This window comes from Rana temporaria, chromosome 5 (genome assembly GCF_905171775.1).
Source record: "Rana temporaria chromosome 5, aRanTem1.1, whole genome shotgun sequence".
Lineage (NCBI taxonomy): Eukaryota > Metazoa > Chordata > Amphibia > Anura > Ranidae > Rana > Rana temporaria.
The window spans coordinates 32,526,712-32,541,609 of NC_053493.1; the positions used below are offsets into that span (position 1 = coordinate 32,526,712).

A 14,898-nucleotide genomic window follows, 5' to 3' on the forward strand; every position below is an offset into this window, starting at 1 on the left:
TTAAACCTAAACCTGCTTTAAAGTGGATGTAAAGCCACTCTCATCCTTTCTAAACTACTGCCATAGTGCTGATCTATAAGGATATAGATGCCTCCTGCATGTATCCTTACCTGTCAAATGTCTCTCTCCCTGTCTGTTATAAGAACTGAAAAACTGCAGATTATGTGGGTGGATCTGTTGTCTGGAGCTCTGTGGGTGGAGTCGTGATGTCACTAACTGACTTCTGCTATGATCACTAACATCCAGTCAAAATCCAGAAAAGTAACCACATGACTTCAGAAAAGGAGTGGGGGTGGGAATTAAAAAAATAATGCCTGTCTCCAGGCTAGTGCATGAGATATGTAAATAACCTGTCACTCACAGCAAGGGGGCGGAACGGACTAAGGTTTTTCTCTGCAAGTCCGTTTTTTATTTCACTGAACAATAAAAGAGGATTGCTCAGAGCTGGATTAACTCTGTGTGGCAAGACTGGACACAGATGATAGGAAATCGTATACTGTACATTGTGACATCAAAAAAATAGAAATAAAAAATTTGGGTTTACATCCACTTTAAACTTCTCCACAACTTCATCCCTGACCTGAGCCATGAATAAGCACTAACCCAGTGCGAAACGCGTCAGCTGTTCCCTTGTTTCCATTGCTGTAACCTTGTGATGCATTTGCTGTTCGTTTGAAAAAAGACAACCTCAACGGTTTTTGGAGTGCGGCTATCCATCTTTCCCTCAATTTTCATTCATCCCTGACCTGTCTGGTGTTTTCTTTGGCCTTCATTGTTTACTAAGGTTCTCCAACAAACCTCTGAGGGCTTTACAGAACAGCTGTATTAATACTGAGATTAAATTACACACAGGTGGACTGTATTTACTAATTTACTAAAAGGCAACTCAGAAACTAGATTTTAGTTAGGGGTATCAGAGTAAAGGGGGTTGAATACAAATCCACGCCACACTTTTCACATATTTATTTGTAAAAAAAAAAATTGAAAACCGTTTCTCATTTTCCTTCCACTTTGAGTTGGTCTATCACAGGGGTCTCCAAACATTCTAGACAGAGGGCCGGTTTATTGTCCTTCAGACTCTTGGAGGGCCAGACTTTGGCCAGCGGGAGTGAACATTTTCCTGGCATCAGTGGGAGTAAACATCCCCGGTATTAGGGGAGGAATAGTGCCCCATTGCTGGTATCCTAAGGAGAAATAGCGCCCCATTAGTGATGTCAGTGGGAGAAATGGTGCTCCATTGTCGGTGTCAGATGGCAGAATAAGGTTTCGTATCATTGGGAGGGATAGTGCTCCAAGGACCACATAAAGGGCCTCGGGCCGCAGTTTGGAGGCCACTGGTCTATCACATAAAATCCCAATAAAATACATTTACGTTTTTGGTTGTAACATGACAAAATGTGGAACATTTCAAGGGGTATTAATACTTTTCAAGGCGCTGTAGCCAGTCATTTATGATGTGTGTGTCCTACTTGTGGTCTTTACTTTCTTTCAGCGTCTTTGAGAAGCATTGAAGTTTCAATGACATTGGGAGATGACAGAAAACAAATACACAACGCAGAGCTTAGAGACCTGAATGTGCGCTCTTCGTTCAATATAAAGATCCCGTGTAGTGAGGAAAGAATTACCTTCAATAAAGCATCAACATATACATTGTGCTGTGACATGATTTCCTTTACATCCCATTTCACGTTCGCCATAAGCACAAGTAATTGCTCATAATCAATAGCCTTCGCCGCTACGATCCAATAAATTGGCTTGCGGAGCTCGCTGGCGGTGGACACGGTCTGCAAAATACACGGTAAATGCAAGAAGTGTCAATGTAATGGGATCAAAATAACAAAATCTTTTTATTTATGTCATATCAGTATCAGAAAATAGAGAGACAGATGGATATCTGAGTGTTGTGCGAGTGCTGGGAAACGGCTTTCAATGTAAAACACAGACATTAAAGGGATTGTAAAGGTAAAAAAAAAAATCCTAAATAGCTTCCTTTACCTTAGTGCAGTCCTCCTTCACTTACCTCATCCTTCCATTTTGCTTTTAAATGTCCTTATTTCTTCTGAGAAATCCTCACTTCCTGTTCTTCTGTCTGTAACTCCACACAGTAATGCAAGGCTTTCTCCCTGGTGTGGAGTATCGTGCTCGCCCCCTCCCTTGGACTACAGGAGAGTCAGGACGCTCTCTATGTTGCAGATAGAGAAAAGAGCTATGTGTTAGTGGGCGTCCTGACTCTCCTGTAGTCCAAGGGAGAGGGCGAGAACGACACTCCACACCAGGGAGAAAGCCTTGCATTACTGTGTGAAGTTACAGACAGAACAGGAAGTGAGGATTTCTCAGAAGAAATAAGGACATTTGACCACTAGAGGGCCGCGCTATCGACGAAAGACGTCCACAGCGCGGCTCTCAAGTGCTGGGTGGACGTCCCTGGACATCCTATTGTTTATATTCCCCGGGCGCGCAGCGGGGAAACACTGTACCCGGCGCATCGCTGGAAAGCCGATTTGCGTGCCTGGCGGCCGCAATGTCCTCCATGGTACCCGCGATCGACGGTGACAGCAGGGACGTGGAGCTCTGTGTGTAAACACAGAGCTCCACGTCCTGTCAGGGAGAGAGGAGACCGATGCTGTGTCCCTTGTACATAGGGACACAGCATCGGTCACCTCCCCCAGTCAGTCCCCCTCCACACACAGAACACACCCAGGGAATACAATTAACCCCTTCCTTGCCCCCTAGTGTTAACCCCTTCCCTGCCAGTCACATTTATACAGTAATTAGTGCATTTTTATAGCACTGATCGCTGTATAAATGTGAATGGTCCCAAAATTGTGTCAAAAGTGTCCGATATGTCCGCCGCAATATCGCAGGCCTGACAAAAAAAATAGAAAAATAAATCTGTCCCCTATTTTGTAGGCGCTATAACATTTGCGCAAACCAATCAATATACGCTTATTGCGGTTTTTTTTAACAAAAATATTCAGAAGAATACGTATCGGCCTAAACCGAGGAATTTTTTATTTTTTTTTAATTGGGATATTATTATAACAAAAAGTTAAAAATATTGTTTTTTTTGTTTATAGCGCAAAAAATAAAAATTGCAGAGATGATCAAATACCACCAAAAGAAAGCTCTATTTGTGGGGAAAAAAGGACGCCAATTTTGTTTGGGAGCTACGTCGCACGACCACGCAATTGTCAGTTAAAGCGACGCAGTGCCGAATTGCAAAAAGGGGCCAGGTCCTTTACCTGCATAATGGTCCGGGTATTAAGCGGTTAATTATATACTGTATATTTTCCAATCACCATTGCCGGTAATCTCCCTCACTGTACCAAGGTATCTGCAAACTGCAGACAGGTGTACTGAGCTCCGGAGAACTCGCCAAACATTCCTCCACTGACCTGAGAATAGAACTGCTGCAGGAAAGGCTTTTTAGCAGACGGCATCACCGAGTCCAGATGAGTCTGCAGAGATTCAAACTGCTCCGCCAAGAAGACCCTGAAAAACAATAATAAATAAGATTTACAGAGCAGGGAAGACACACGGCTATACAGAGCTGGCGGATCTGCCCAATCAGTGGATCACATATAATGCCGGCTTTGGAGGCAGTTCACTCGCAGATCTCATTATCTAATATGCAGGAGGAAGAAATATGACAAGAAGCAGCTTGTGGCCAGAACAGTACATATTACACAACAGCTGGAAGACAGTTTTGTATTTGATTTGAGGAAGCTGGAAAGCATTATAATCCTAATTTACACTGAAAAAGAATGGCGGTGTCTTACAAGGCAGTCCTTCACATATGGCGGGGGAGAGAAGATGTGACGGCACACTCACCGGACACTTTATTAGGTACATCTGTTCAATTGCTTAGTAACACAAATGGCTAATCAGCCAATCACATGGCAGTAACTCAATGCATTTAGGTAACTAGATGTGGTGAAGACGACTTGCTGAAGTTCAAACCATACATCAGAATGAGGAAGAAAGGGAATTTAAGTGACTTTGAACGTGGCATGGTTGTTGGTGCCAGACGGGCTGGTCTGAGTATTTAAAAAATTGCTGATCTACTGGGATTTTCGCGCACAACTATCTCTCGGGTTTACAGAGAATGGTCTAAAAAAGAGAAAATATTCAACGAGTGGCAGTTGTGTGGAGGAAAATGCCTTGCTGATGTCAGAGGAGAATGGGCAGACTGCATCACAGAGACAACAACATCTGGGAAAGGGGATGAGGTTGAAAAGAGTCCTCAGACCCGTGTAAGCTCTAATTAGAACAGAGTTTCTCAACTCCAGGCGCCCCAACAGGTCATGTTTTTGGGATTTCTCTCAGAGGGAACAGCTGTGGTAATTACCAAGGGAGTGAAACTGATCAAATCACCTGTGCAAAATAATGGAAAGCCTGAAATCATGACCTGTTAGGCCTGATTCACACCTATGCATTTTTCGTGCTTTTTGCATTTTGCACTAAAGTCCAGTTAACATGGTTTCCTATGGAACATGTTCTGTAGTGTGAGAAACACTGAACTAGAGTGATATAGGTAGATTCACGTACCTATGCCTAACTTTGCGGCGGCGTAGCTTAAGGAATTTAAGCTACGCCGCCGTAAGTTAGCGAGGCAAGTACATGATTCACAATGTACTTGCCTGTTAAGTTACGACGGCGTAGCCTAAATCGGCGGGCGTAAGGGCACCTAATTCAAATGTGTTTGAGGGGGGCGTGTTTTATGTCAATGAGGCTTGACCTCACGTTTTTTTTACTGCGCATGCGCCGGGCGCCTACATTTCCCAGTGTGCATTGCGGCTAAGGACGCCGCACGGGCCTATTGATTTCGACGTGGACGTAAACGACGTAAATCCCGATTCACAGACGACTTACGCAAACGATGCAAACGATGTAAAAAATTCGAATTTCGACGCGGGAACAGCGGCCATACTTGACATTGCTATTCCAACTAGGGCCTAGCTCTAACTTTACGCGGCCTATCTCTTACGTAAACGGCGTAAAAGTACTTTGTCGGCCGGGCGTACGTTCATGAATCGGCGTATCTACTAATTTGCATAATCTACGCCGACCGCAATGGAAGCGCCACCTAGCGGGCATCCGAAATATTGCAATATAAGATAGGACGGCGCAAGATGTCTCTACCAGCTTTGCACATCTAGAGAGGGACAGTTTTGCCCATTCTTCTTCTCTAACAGGTTTTCTTCTAAGATTGCCCTGTATTTGGCTCCATCCATCTTCCTATCAACTCTGACCAGCTTCCCTGTCTGTGCTGAAGAAAATCATCCCTACAACATGATGCGGCCACCACCATGTTTCACAGTGGGGATGGTGTGTTCAGGGTGATGTGCAGTGTTAGTTTTCCACCACACATAGTGTTTTTCTTTTAGGCCGAAAAGTTCAATTTTAGTCTCATCTGACCAAAGCACCTTCTTCCACATGTTTGCTGTGTCTCCCACATGGCTTCTCACCAACTGCAAACAGGACTAATTATGGTTTTCTTTCACCAATGTCTTTCTTCTTGCCACTCTTCCATAAAGGGCAGATTTGTGGAATGCACAACTAATAGTTGTCCTGTGGACAGATTCTCCCACCTGAGCTGTGGATCTCTAAAGCTCCTCCAGAGTTACAATGGACCTCTTGGCTGCTTCTCTGATTAATGCTCTCCTTGCCCGGCCTGTCAGTTTAGGTGGACGGCCATGTCTTGGTAAGTTTGCAGTTGTGCCATACTCTTTTCATTTACAGATGATGGATTGAGCAGTGCTCTGTGAGATGTTCAAAGCTTGGGATATTTTTTTATAACCTAACCCTGCTCTAAACTTCTCCACAACTTTATCCCTGACCTATCTGGTGTGTTCTTTGGACTTCATGAAGCAGCTTGTTCGCTAAGGTTCTCTAAAAAACCTCTGAGGGCTTCACAGAACATAAAATAAATGTACCTTTTTGATTGTAACATGACAAAATGTGGAAAATTTCAAGGAGTATAAATACTTTTTCAAGGCACTGTATGTAGGGTTTACTCGCTCATGCCAGCTACATTGCGTCCAACACATGGCCTGCTGTTTGCAGCACCAGGTGAATAAAAGCCTCTGCCCTCGGTGACGAACACATTGCAGCACCAGCACAATGTAAACCATAGAAGAAGTCTGTATGCGGGCTTGTCCATTGTTACCCACACACTGGCCTTCTATTTGCCAGTGTCAGAGCAGTGGGATCATGTGTAAAAAATAGCAGGGGCTGCTAACCAAAGCACTGAGATCTTAGCTTAATTCCTTGTAACTGACATGTCCTGGAGACTGGTTGTTGTGCATCATATGTGGACTGATTATTGTGGATCATATGTGGACCGGTTTTGTAGATCATATGTGGACTGGTTATTGTGGATCATATATGAACTGGTGATTGTGGATCATATGTGGACCGGTTATTGTGGATCATATGTGGACTGGTTATTGTGGATCATATGTGGACTGGTTATTGTGGATCATATGTGGACTGTTTTTTTTGTGGATCATATGTGAACTGGTGATTGTGGATCATATGTGGACCAGTTATTGTGGATCATACGTGGACTGGTTATTGTGGATCATATGGAGACTGGTGATTGTGGATCATATGTGGACCGGTTATTGTGGATCCTACGTGGACCGGTTATTGTGGATCCTACGTGGACTGGTTATTGTGGATCATATGGAGACTGGTGATTGTGGATCATATGTGGACCGGTTATTGTGGATCCTACGTGGACCGGTTATTGTGGATCCTACGTGGACTGGTTATTGTGGATCATATGGAGACTGGTGATTGTGGATCATATATGGACCGGTTATTGTGGATCCTACGTGGACCGGTTATTGTGGATCCTACGTGGACTGGTGATTGTGGATCATATGTGGACCGGTTATTGTGGATCATACGTGGACCGGTTATTGTGGATCCTACGTGGACTGGTTATTGTGGATCCTACGTGGACTGGTTATTGTGGATCATATGTGGACTGGTTATTGTAGATCATATGTGGACTGGTTATTGTGGATCATATGTGGACTGTTTTTTTGTGGATCATATGTGAACTGGTGATTGTAAATCATCTGTGGACCTGTTTTGTAGATCATATGTGGACCGGTTTTGTAGATCATATGTGGACCGGTTTTGTAGATCATATGTGGACCGGTTTTGTAGATCATACGTGGACCGGTTTTGTAGATCATATGTGGACTGTTTTTTTGTGGACCATATGTAGACTGGTGATTGTGGATCATATGTGGACTGGTTATTGTGGATCATATGTGGACCGGTTTTGTAGATCATATGTGGACTGGTGATTGTGGATCATATGTGGACCGGTGATTGTGGATCATATGTGGACTGGTGATTGTGGATCATATGTGAACCGGTTATTGTGGATCATATGTGGACCGGTTATTGTGGATCATATGTGGACCGGTTATTGTGGATCATATGTGGACCGGTTATTGTGGATCATATGTGGACCGGTTATTGTGGAGCATACATGGACCGGTTATTGTGGATCATATGTGGACCGGTTATTGTGGATCATATGTGGACCGGTTATTGTGGAGCATACATGGACCGGTTATTGTTTGATCATATGTGGACTGGGTGTGCACGCATACTGCCAACGCTGGCTGTCTGTTGTATGTGACTGTAGCTCAGGCTGGATGCACCCAGCAGGGTGTGTATTATATACTCACAGGGACTCTGTAGCCACCACTCTCTGGGAGAGCCCATACAGAGTATTGCTAGACGTCAGAACCACCAATTGGCTAAGATGTGGACTCGGAACTTTCTCTTTTCTTTCTTCGGACGGTGCCAGAGATCCAGCATTTTCCCCGGACACTTCCTAGAATTATACAAAGCAGACACGACTAAGCCTTAGCTAGGAATTTACTGAAATATAAAATAGTCCCATTAAACATGAACACAAGCAAAGCATTCCAACTTAAAGCCGATCTCTCCGTCTTTCTGCTCACTCATGCTAGCAGAATGTTACTGGTTAGCAAATGAGCTCTGCAAAACTACTGACTGGCTCCTCTACAATACCTGTCGCCGAGAATGTGTTTCCAGCACGACGGCATCGCGCTGATTCTCTGCGACAGGGTGCCGACATCTCGCACTCGCTGGAATAGAAAAAGCACATTTCAGCGAGCGCGTCATAGAAGCGACGGGGATCCGACTTGTATTCCCGCCAATTCTAGCCGTGGCGTTTGGTATGAATCATGAGGGGAAACTCCACGCCAAATTTTAAATAAAAAACCGGCATGGGTTCCCCCCCAGGGGGCATACCAGGCCCTTAGGTCTGGTATGGATTATAAGGAGAACCCCCCTACGCCGAAAAAAAGGCGTGGGGGTCCCCCTACAATCCATACCAGACCCTTATACAAAGCACGCCGCCCGGCCGGTCAGGAAAGGAGTGCCGAAGAAGGCACCGGAGAGCGAGCGGGAGAAGATCCGGGGAGCGCCGAGACGACAGCGGAGAGCGAAGAAGATGGAAGAAGACCCCCCGGAGAGCGGAGAAGACCCCCCGGAGCTGACTAATAAATTATTTTAAAACCCTGTGTTGTGTGTTAATTTTTATTGACACTTTGCCTCCAGGTGAATGGGTAGGGCTAGAATTGGCGGGAATCCAAGTCGGATCCCCGTCGCTTCTATGACGGCTTTTCCCCCATCGCGACGAGCCGGCTCAGCGCTGGTTCCCGCGACGGGCCTCGTAGGTGGTCAATCTCACCGAGAAAGGGAGCGAGATTGACACAATATCGCGGTCACCTACAGTACCTGTGCTGCTTCTCCCTCTTTCATGCTGAGCTTTGCTGTACAAAGGATTGCAAGAGGCTGATACCAAGTGCTGGGAAAAGTAGCCCTGGAAGAGATGTGCATGTTACCTGCCAATAACATGTTCTTTCTACAAGTCAGTGCAATGTAAAACAGACAAGGGGTCACAAGTCCTTATTATATTTAAAGGGGTTGTAAACCCTTACATATACCCACTAAAGTGACTGGCCTCAGGTCACACACAGAAATAAATCAAATACTCTTGCAAAAGTTGTACCTGTTTATCTACAGCTGTGTGCTGAGGGTGCACCTGTGTGGGAAACCTCCTTAGCTAGGCTGTGTGCATCCACAGACACACAGAGCATGTCCCCCCACTACCCCATCACACGATTTGACTGACAGTAGCATGAATTCATGGCTTCCACTGCTCTTAGAGTCTTCTGTGATGAGAGAAGAGCTGCACATGGGCTGTTCCTTCAGAGTTCTGTGCTTTAAACAGCAGCTCCAGCCGGCATGTGCGGGAGTGACGTCATTGCGGCTCCGGCCACTCACACAACCGGAGTCTGCGAACCCGGAAGGAAGACCGGGTGAAGATGGAAGCCTCGTCAGCAGTGACAGTGCCACTGGAGGGCTTTGTTCTAAGGCAAGTTTCCCACATAATGTGCTAGTATGTGATGCATATTAGCACATTAATAGCTAGATTCAGAGAGATTTAGGCGGGCGTAGCGTATCTCAGATACACTACGCCGCCGTAAGTTAGAGCAGCAGGTCCTGTATTCACAAAGAAGTTGCGCCCTAACTTACGACGGCGTCGTGTAACTGGGCCGGCATAAGCCCGCCTAATTCAAATGTGGAAGATGTGGGCGTGTTGTATGTAAATTCATTGTGACCCCACGTAAATGACGTTTTTTTTACTAACGGCGCATGCGCCGTCCGTGGACGTATCCCAGTGCGCATGCTCCAAATTACACCGCAAAGACTCATTGGTTTCGACGTGAACGGAACTTACGCCCAGCCCCATTCACGGACGACTTACACGGACGACTTAAAACGTGAAAAATTTGGACGCGGTCCCGACGTCCATACTTAACATTGGCTGCGCCATCTTTTTGGTGGTTTATGTTTACGCCTGAAAACGCCTAACGCAAAAGGCGTATCTTTACTGCGACGGCCTTGCGTACGTTCGTGAATAGGCGTATCTCGCTGATTTACATATTCTCTAGGCGTAAATCAGCGTACACGTCCCTATCGGCCAGCGTAAATAGGCAGCTAAGATACGACGGCGTAGGAGGTCGTATCTTAGCAACATTTAAGCGCATCTCAGTTTGAGCATACGCTTAATGTTACGATGGCGCGGATTCGGAGTTACGACGGCGTATCTACTGATACGCCGTCGTAACTGTACCTGAATCTGGCTATAAGACTTTACCTTGCAGTTGGCAAAAAAAAATAAAATAATGAATTTTACTACGGCTTTAACCACTTAACAACCGAGGACGTCCATGGACGTCCTCGACTTTCTGCGGGGATATCTGAATGATGGGTGCAGCTACAGGCATCATTCAGATATCACCGTCTTCAGCCAGCGATTCTCTGCACGATAAGAACGATCAAAGCGGCAGTTCCCCTGCTTGATCGTCCTTATAGGCAGCGGGAGGGGACGTCACCCCCTCCCACCGCCATCCGGTGCTTCTCCGGGCTCTCCCGTGCCATCGGGGGGCCCGGAGAACGAATCGGCAGGCGCTGTCTGGGAAGCATAGAGATCTCTATGACCGCTGGAGGCCCGGGCGCGACGTTATGACGTCACGCCCGGGTACCCGGAGGTAAACAAAGCCGCAAGCGCGGCTGTCGGCATGAGATCAGTGAATTTTTTTTCACGATCTCACGCTTGTAAGCCTGGAGGAGAGATGTGGGGTCTTATTGGCCCCGCATCTCTCCATAAAGAGGACCTGTCACAGTGATTCCTATTACAAGAGATGTTTACAATCCTTGTAATAGGAATAAAAGTGATAAAAAAAGAAAATAAAAAAAGTGTAAAAAAAAAAAAAAAAAAATTAAGTACATTTTTTTTTAAATGCCCCTGTCCCTAGTAGCTCGCGCTCAGAAGCGAACACACATGCAAGTCCCGCCCGCATATGTAAACGTCGTTCAAACCCCACATGTGAGGTATCGTCGTGTGAGTTAGAGTGTGTGCAACAATTCTAGCACTAGACCTCCTCTGTAACTTGAAAATAGCAACCTGTAAAAAAATTTAAAGCGTCGCCTATGGAGACTTTTAAGTACCGAAGTTTGTCGCCATACCACGAATGTGCGCAATTTTGGGTAAGCGAGACAGGTTGGGTATCTATTTACTCAGCGTAACATCAACTTTCACATTATACAAAAAAATTGGGCTAACTTTACTGTTCAATTCATGAAACTGTTTCCCCCCCCCCCCCCCAAAAAAAAGGTGTTTAACCACTTAAGCCCCAGACCAAAATGCAGGTAAAGGACCAGGCCCCTTTTTGCGATTCGGGACTGCGTCGCTTTAACTGACAATTGCGCGGTCGTGCGACGTGGCTCCCAAACAAAATTAGCGTCCTTTTTTTCCCACAAATAGAGCTTTCTTTTGGTGGTATTTGATCACCTCTGCGGTTTTTATTTTTTGTGCTATAAACAAAAATAGTGTGACAATTTTGAAAAAAATACAATATTTTTTACTTTTTGCTATAATAAATATCCCCCAAAAATATTTTTTTTCCTCAGTTTAGGCCGATACATATTCTTCTACATATTTTTGGTAAAAAAAAAAAAACGCAATAAGCGTTTATCGGTTGGTTTGCGCAAAATGTATAGCGTTTATAAAATAGGGGATAGTTTTATTGAATTTTTATTAATTATTTTTTTTTTACTACTAATGGCGGCGATCAGCGTTTTTTTTCGTGACTGCGACATTATGGCGGACACTTCGCACAATTTTGACACATTTTTGGGACCATTGTAATTTTCACAGCAAAAAATGCATTCTTTATTGTGGAAATGACAGTTGCAGTTTGGGAGTTAACCACAGGGGGCGCTGAAGGGGTTATGTTTCACCTAGTGTGTGTTTACAACTGTAGGGGGGTGTGGCTGTAGGAGGGATGTCATCGATTGTGTCTCCCCTATAAAGGGGATGACACGATCGATGCAGCCGTTTACGCGCGGCTCTCCCCGTTCTTCAGTTCCAGGGACCGATCGCGGGACCCCAGCGGCGATCAGGTCCGCAAGTCCCATGGTCCCGGAGTTTCGGACCGGGTGGCGGGCGCGCGCCCTCGCCCCACGGCTGGGTAGATGTACAGGACGTGCCGGTACGTCCATCTGCCCAGCCGTGCCATTCTGTGGACGTATGTCTACAGGCGGCAATCCATAAGTGGTTAAAAAATTATTGCGCAAATACTGTGCGAGAAAAAAAGTTGCAATGACCGCCATTTTATTCCCTAGGGCAGGGATCCTCAAACTACGGCCTTCCAGCTGTTGTTGTACATCCCATGAGGCATTGCAACACACTGACATTCACAGACATGACTAGGCATGATGGGAATTGTAGTTCCTGAACAACTGGAGGGCTGTAGTTTGAAGACCTATGGCCTAGGGTGTCTGCTAAAAAAAAATATATAATGTTTGGGGGTTCGGATTAATTTTCTAGCAAAAAAAATTTGATTTTTACATGAAGGAGAAAAGTGCCAAAATAGGCCCGGTGGTCAAATGGTTAAATGGAGATCACACCATCTTCATGTAATTCAAAATAAAAATAAAATAAAAGGCTTTTACACGGAATCCTTTATTCTGCGGCTCCAGATAGGCATTCAGAATAAAATTATTAGTAATACTTGTTAAGAGTGCTTCAGCCACAAGGAGAGTCTTTTATGGAGGATGACAGAACTGTCAGAATCACACGGTATAAACCTCCAGGAATGTCTTCTAGAAGGAAAACATCGCAGTGAAAAGAACCAAAACGTACAATTTATACCCACTTGTCAAAATCTTACCAAATCAATGAGACTTTCCTGGATTCTGTTTAATGTTGTTCTGAGCCGACTGCTGCTTAGACCGAGCCCAGTGGATTCATACTGGAATAGAAGGGAAGACAATCAGGGCAATATTTAGTATAAAATAGAGAAAAAAATAAAGAAATTTAGTCTAAATGTGATCTTTTCTATGGTCTCTAATGGTAGCTCTTTAGATCCCCAGATATTCCCTAGGAATATTTTTGGTGTTTTTGCTCACTGAAGAGAAGTAAAGATAAGTAAAGCAGATCTACACATACATTGCTTGGGATGGCAACTCCAGAGTAAGAAAAAAATAAATACAAATAAATAAATGAATACATGAAATTGCAATGTAGAAGTAAAAATAAAAGGGCAGTTTTTACTTCTACATTGCAATTTCATGTATTCATTTTTTTTTTCTTACTCTGGAGTTGCCATCCCAAGCAATGTATGTGTAGATCTTCCTCGGAAGAAGGCTAGGATCAGAGAAGACAGGATCAAACAGCCTTTTTAAACAATGCAGAGGATTAACCCCTTAGGTTCCACAGTGAGTATAACAATCATGCCTTACTGCATATACAGACTGATTTTACTGTTGTAGGTTTAGTAAAACTTTAAAGCGGAGCGCCACCCAAAAGGGGAAGCTCTGCTTGTTTGCACCCTCCACTATCACATTTGGCACTTTTTTTTTGGGGGGGGCGGTGTGGATACCCGATTTTGACAGGTACCCGCTCCCACTTCCTGGTAAGATTGCTGCATGGCAATCTACATCATGTCCGGGCCTCCTCCTTCCCCCCGTTGCCTTCTGGGACCTGTGTGTGTCCCAGAAGACAACGAGACCATTCAGAAAGCGCAACCTGAAGGCTTCGCTGCTGGTTTGCTTTACTTGCAATGCCGGCGCCTGCACTCTAAGCCAATGGACGAATCAGCTTGGGGTGCTGAAATCATGGGCTCCCTGGACAGGCAAGTGTCCTTATATTAAAAGTTAAAAGCTACAGTTTTTGTAGCTGCTGACTTTTAATTCTATATTTTTTTACAGGCTGGAACTCCGCTTTAAAGGGGTTGTAAAGGTAAAAAAAAAAAATTCCCTAAATATCTTCCTTTACCTTAGTGCAGTCCTCCTTCACTTACCTCATCCTTCCATTTTGCTTTTAAATGTCCTTATTTCTTCTGAGAAATCCTCACTTCCTGTTCTTCTGTCTGTAACTCCCCACAGTAATGCAAGGTTTTCTCCCTGGTGTAGAGAAAGCCTCTTGAGGGGGCGAGCAGGAGTGTCAGGACGCCCACTAACACACAGCTCCTTTCTCTATCTGCAAAGTAGAGAGTATCCTGACTTGCCTGCTCGCCCCTCCCCCCTCAAGAGGCTTTCTCCACACCAGGGAGAAAGCCTTGCATTACTGTGTGTAGTTACAGACAGAAGAACAGGAAGTGAGGATTTCTCAGAAGAAATAAGGACATTTAAAAGGTAAAGGAAGCTATTTAGGGAAAACATTTTTTTCCTTTACAACCCCTTTAAAGGGGTTGTAAACCCACTTTTTCACTTTTACCTACAGGTAAGCCTATAATAAGGCTTACCTGTAGGTATAAAGAATATCTCCTAAACCTGTACGGTTTAGGAGATATTCCCCTCGCAATGTGCCGCTGATTGTAGCGGCGCATGCGCAGGGGGGAATCCACGGCGAAAGGACCGGCATCCGCCGGACCCTGCCGATTTAAAATCTCCCGCGCACACGCGCGGGAGTGATGTCATCGCCGCTCCAGCCAATCACAGCGCTGCAGCGGCGATACCCGGAAGACACGCCGGAGCAAGATGACATCTCGCTCGGCGTGGACCAGGTAAGTGTTCTCCACCTCGTTCCGAGGTAAGTATTTCATAATTAGCTAGTATGCGGTGCATACTAGCTGATTATGCCTTTTGCCTTGCAGGTTTGAAAAATAAATAAAAAAAAGTTTATGCGGTTTACAAGTCTTTATTGTATTACCTTGAGAATGCCCTGAGCTGTCCTTGGTGCTGATTTTGTGTTCCTCTATTACCGTCTACACAGGACACAGTGATAATATGAAAGCCGACAGGAATATCCACAGCCTGCCACAGAGAGCT

General features: G+C 45.0%; 1 protein-coding gene across 1 annotated transcript in view; it reads right to left on the bottom strand.

Moving 5' to 3' along the window:
- Nucleotides 1–14,898, bottom strand: part of VPS50 (VPS50 subunit of EARP/GARPII complex) — a 302,084-nt gene that overhangs the window by 14,766 nt on the left and 272,420 nt on the right. Inside the window, exons 22-25 of the mRNA XM_040352336.1 lie at nt 12,798–12,878; nt 7,713–7,861; nt 3,396–3,492; nt 1,626–1,784 (exon numbers count right to left, since the gene is read on the bottom strand). Of these exons, the coding sequence (XP_040208270.1) occupies nt 1,626–1,784; nt 3,396–3,492; nt 7,713–7,861; nt 12,798–12,878 (486 nt within the window). The remainder of the gene's footprint in view (nt 1–1,625; nt 1,785–3,395; nt 3,493–7,712; nt 7,862–12,797; nt 12,879–14,898) is intronic.